At 53.5% G+C, this 4,661-nt stretch overlaps 1 protein-coding gene across 1 annotated transcript; it reads right to left on the bottom strand.

Moving 5' to 3' along the window:
- Nucleotides 1-366: 366 nt before the first annotated feature.
- AP5S1 (adaptor related protein complex 5 subunit sigma 1) lies at nt 367-4,382 on the bottom strand. Its single transcript, XM_082644755.1, has 3 exons — nt 4,075-4,382; nt 2,809-2,997; nt 367-1,514 (listed from the first exon to the last, which is right to left on the bottom strand). The coding sequence occupies exons 2-3, from the start codon at nt 2,979-2,981 to the stop codon at nt 1,088-1,090; spliced, it is 600 nt and encodes a 199-aa protein (XP_082500881.1). The 5' UTR covers nt 2,982-2,997; nt 4,075-4,382; the 3' UTR covers nt 367-1,087.
- Nucleotides 4,383-4,661: the final 279 nt, after the last annotated feature.

Genomic DNA, 4,661 nt, shown 5'->3' with positions numbered 1-4,661 from the left:
CTTCACCCCTCAGGTGAGGTCATTCAGAGGTGACTGCTGTGCACTGGCCCCCAGGGGCACTTAGTGCACTTAGCTCCCTACCTACCCTTGATAACACACCTGTATGGTCTGCCTCCCCTTCCAGGGCTTTCTGGGATCACCTCCAACATAAACTGCTTGTACCTAATCCTTGTCTCAGGCTCTGCTTCTCAGGGATCCACACCAACCCACCACATTTTGGTAGAGGAAGCAAGTGCTACCATCCGAAGGAGGCATTTAAGGAGACAGAAGTGATGAGGGGGACAAGAGGTGGAGAACCTCCCAAGAAGTCTCTTGGGGACATACTTGACCACGAAGGCTCAGACACCCAGCTCAGAGTGGCACAGGAAAAGACGTGAATTAATCAAACTCACAGAAACAGAGGGTGAAATCACACTCGGTGCTTTTAATTCAAAATGAGAAGGACAGCATCGGACCTCTCTCACCCGACACCACCCTCTCTCCCTGCAGACAAAGTAAGCCCATGATTATCTCATGGCTGCCAGTGGGCATGGGCTGGGGCCAAAAGGAGCTATGGAGCCTCTCTGTTGAACAACTCACACCTTTGTGAACTGTGGTGGGGCTGGACACTGAGCAGGCCCTCGCCAACAAAATCCTTGATGATGGCGCCTAAGTAAGTGCAAAGGCAGAAGCCAGCTCCCTGACCCTCGAAATCTCAGAGACTCCTTTTGCACTGCGATGACTATGGGTTTGGAAGAAAGTGGGCTGAGTTCCACGCAGCCGTTCCTTACTGCCCCAGCACTAGTGGCTGGTGGACTATTTGGGGCTGGCTGGCAGGGATGGGAGAAAGTGGGGTCAAGGACAAGCGGGCTGGCCCGCTGCAGCAGTCTGAATAAGTCACGAGGTCACTCCAGGCATAGGATGCTCTGTGATTCCTCCTCTCTAACCTCTCCCCGGGCCCCTTTTCTGCCCGTTTGTCCCATCCATTTGTCCTGGGTGTGGCAGCACACCAGAGCTGAGAGGAGGCTGGGAAGGAGGCAGATGCCAGATTTTACCTGGCTGTATATCCGTCCATCTTCATCCTCCCTCCTTGCCCTCTTAGGAGGGGTCAGCGGGGCCAGGCAGCACTGAATTCTTTCTCCAGACCCTGGACAAACTGGTCATTGAGGAAGAGCAGCTGACCATGGGGCAGGAAGCGGGCGAGGATGCCCTCGATGCAGTCAGCCCGCAGCAGGACGTTGGCAGTGGGGACCAGCAGCCGGAGGTGCTCAAGGAGAAGGCGGGCCAGCAGCCGAAGCGTGCCCTCTGCCAACAGCAGGTTCTCGTGGGCATTCAGCACCAGGGCGAAGCCTAATGAGAGCACGCCTAGCCACACCACTGTCCGAGGCTCCTGGAAAGGGTCCCCTGCTGTCAGGCGGAAGGCCCCACATGGGGACTCATGCAGGTGCACTGGGTCATCTGAGGACTGGGGCTGCAGGTCCACAGTAGGCCGGCCGCACGCCTGCTGCTGCAGCCGGCACATGGACTCCACCTGCCTGTGGAGAATAGGTGGGTCACTGACCTGTCACCCTCAGGACCACCCCTGGAGCTGGGAGCTGCCATTATCCCCATAACTAGATGCAGAAACCGAGCCCCAGAAAGACTAAGTGAAGTGACCTGCCCAGGGCCACAGAGCAGGGAGCATAAGCCCAGATGGGAATCCAGGCTCCAGCCTCCAGGCCCTGAACCATTTCACTCCATGTGGCCAAGAGAAGGCAAGTTCTGAACACAGCTCCTTGGGCTGGGAAAAAGCACCAGGGGATGAAGATCCTGCCCCTACCTGCTTCACAGAGGCCTCCTCAACATCTCAACAAGAGATGAGAAGTGGAGTAAAAGCTATGTCCAACCCAGGCTGTCCAACCTCTCCACCCTCACCCCATCCTGCAGCCCTCTCCAAATAAAAAAGAAAAACCTTGCACTTGGACATCCAGGCTCTTGAAATCACTCTCTGATCTCTCATGAATCACCTTCCAATCTGGGCCATGTACAGGCTGCTCTTAAAAACACGTTTGGTTTTCTGTGCCACATAAGGGGGAGACCCAGCAGAACAAAAAGATAAACAAGAGGCTGGCCCAGGTTGCCCCAGAGTGTTAATCCCCCCACCCAAAACACAGAGGGGCCAGGAGATTCTGGAACCTGCTGGTTCAGACTGGGTCTGGGAGGGGAAGGTCCAAGGTCAGCCATCCCATCTAGAACAGTGTTTCCCAACTGTACCCTGTGGATCCTGAGCTTTTGGGAGGCTCTTGGCACAGATTCCCATAAACCACATTCTCTCTCTTCCTTAGAGATTCATGAAGCTTAAAGGCACACTAAGGGCCCTGAAAAGTCCTGCACTGCAAAGCATATTTAATTTGTACTGCTTACACTCAAATCCCAACTCTTTCACTTTCTAGATGCATAACCTTAGACCGGTTAAATTTCTTTAACTCTCTGTAGCTCAGTTTACTCATCTGTAAGGTGGGGATAATGTACCTACCTCAAAAGACTGTTTCAAAGATAAAATGAGTTCATATACACGAAATGCTCAGAACATAAAATGCTTAGTACATACAGGCTCACTAAATGCTAACTACAAAAAAATTACCATAAATGCTAACTATAATAAATGATGATGATAATACATTATTACGTCTTTAACCTTTTTTCATATAATACTTGTGACAACTGTGGAAGACTCTTTGAAAGCACTACTCTAAAACTTTCTCTCTGCTTCTTAGTCCTCCTGTTTCTCTGTGCCCCCCAGAAAACCTATCATAATCGGTGTGTATTCAATGGGCTGGACTGTGTTACCTGGCCACGGCCAAAATCTGCTCCTTTCGGAGGAGCCTGTCCCTCTCAGCACCATGTGGCTGTGGGTCGTTGGGTGAATTCTCGGTACCAAAGAAGCAGGAGTAGAGCACTCGGCAAAGGCCTTCCTCAGCCTTCGTGGCCCGCAAGGTGTGGATGAGGAAGGCATGGACCATGGCTCTGGGATGGATGCTGCAGGAAAGCCAGAGACCTCAGTGAGATGAGTGTAAAACCCCAGAGGGGAGGCAACCACAGAAAGGGTCTGGCCTAGCTAGGCCTGGGAGCGTGTCTAGAGGCTGGTGTGGCTGGTCACTGGTCCTCCTCAGTCATCCAAGACACACGCCCAGCCTCTGAATGTGGTCAGCACCAACTCTGTCCATAAGAGTCTAGCAGCTAAGATATCTTAGACAACCTCAAAGCCAAATCTACGAAAACCCGGCCAGGAATCTTGAAAAATGTCAGTCATCAGAGTCAAGGAACCCTGGGGAGCTGTTCCAGACTGAAGGAGGCCAAAGAGACAAGACAGCCGAACGCATCCTGCGATACTAGAGAGGAGCCCTGGCAGAGAAAAAGGTAGTTTCAACATAGGGCATTACTAGGACAACTGGAAGCATTTAAGTACGGATTACAGGTTAGATAATAGTCTTGATCGATGTTACCTGATTTTGAATGTAGGAGAATGTCCTTGTTTTTAGAAAACACACACTGAAGCACCTCTAAATATAGAGGTAAAGGGGCATCATATCTGCAACTAACTTAATTGGAAATTTAAGTATACAGGAGTTCTTTATAAGAACAGTCTTGAAATTTTCCGTAAGCTTGCGATCACGCCAAAATAAAGACCACGAAATAGTAATAATAATGGTGTTTGGCTCAGTGACCAGCCCGGGGGTGAAAGGCAGCGGGTAGACGGTAAGCAGATATCTGTAGCTAAGGGTAAATAGATCGTGAGTTTAAACTGGTTAAACAGGAAGGTTCACGACTGCGCTTTGAAACCCGTAGCTCGGAGACCTCGACTGACCTCCCGCGACCCGCTACCCGCAATCAGAGCCGTCATCAGCCTTCGCCACCGCGTCGCCCCCCCCCGCCCCCCACAGAGAAATGGTAGCGGCCAAGACACTTTACGTCACTACTCCGCGCAACCCTGTAGCGCTGTGCCTCTGGGGGATTGTAGTTGCTTGCCCCAGCTAGCCAAGCCTAAGGAGGGGGCACCCTGGACTGCGTGTGCCCTGCAACCCCGGGCCGCTCTCCTCGAGGCGAGACGCTCACCTTTTCTTCCGTGCCCACGGACTTCTACTAACAAGCCACTTCACTCGGCTAAAGGGGAGATATGGCGGTTGCGCACGCCAGTAGCGGGCGCGCGCCCGAGAGTGACGCGCTCAGGGTGGGCGGGGCGTCATATCCCGAGCTGTGCTCCGGATGCGGGGCGGGGGTGGCCTTCGGAAGCCTGGGCCTCGGGCTCAGGCGACTTTCACCGTCGGACCAAAAGCCCCTTGCTCCGGGTTCACGGCGCGGCCGTCGCTGGTCACTCACTGACTGGGTACGCGGGGCTCCCACTCGAAGCCCTAGACCAGTCGAGCCCCAGGCCACTTCCCCTGGAGGCCACGAGGGGGCGCCCAACCCGGTGCGTGGCCTTTCCGGAAGAGGCGGGGTCTGAAGGTGCAGGGCCGAGGTCTCCAACTGGCCAATATGCGTGGGAATCACGGGGGCGCCTGTTAAAATTCAGGTTGCTGGGCTTTAGCTCCGGGAAAGAAGGCTTGTGGGGAAACATGCATATTTACGTAGTTGGCGGGGAGGGCTTCTGGGTTGTGGGTTCCTGCGGTGGGTTAAGACTAGGGCTCGGTTTGGAGTGGAAA

This window comes from Mesoplodon mirus (genome assembly GCF_964341445.2).
Source record: "Mesoplodon mirus genome assembly, chromosome: 15".
Taxonomy (NCBI): domain Eukaryota; kingdom Metazoa; phylum Chordata; class Mammalia; order Artiodactyla; family Ziphiidae; genus Mesoplodon; species Mesoplodon mirus.
Note: the sequence above shows the minus strand (reverse complement) of the source record. Positions and strands in the feature narration are given on the sequence as shown.

What these genes read in the sequence shown, in the direction of transcription:
- AP5S1 (XM_082644755.1), bottom strand. Translation starts at nt 2,981, where the DNA reads ATGGTCCATGCCTTCCTCATCCACACCTTGCGGGCCACGAAGGCTGAG. An exon ending in CAGATTTTGGCCGTGGCCAG is followed by an intron (nt 1,515 to 2,808) that starts GTAACACAGTCC and finishes TATTCTCCACAG; the next exon opens with GCAGGTGGAGTCCATGTGCC.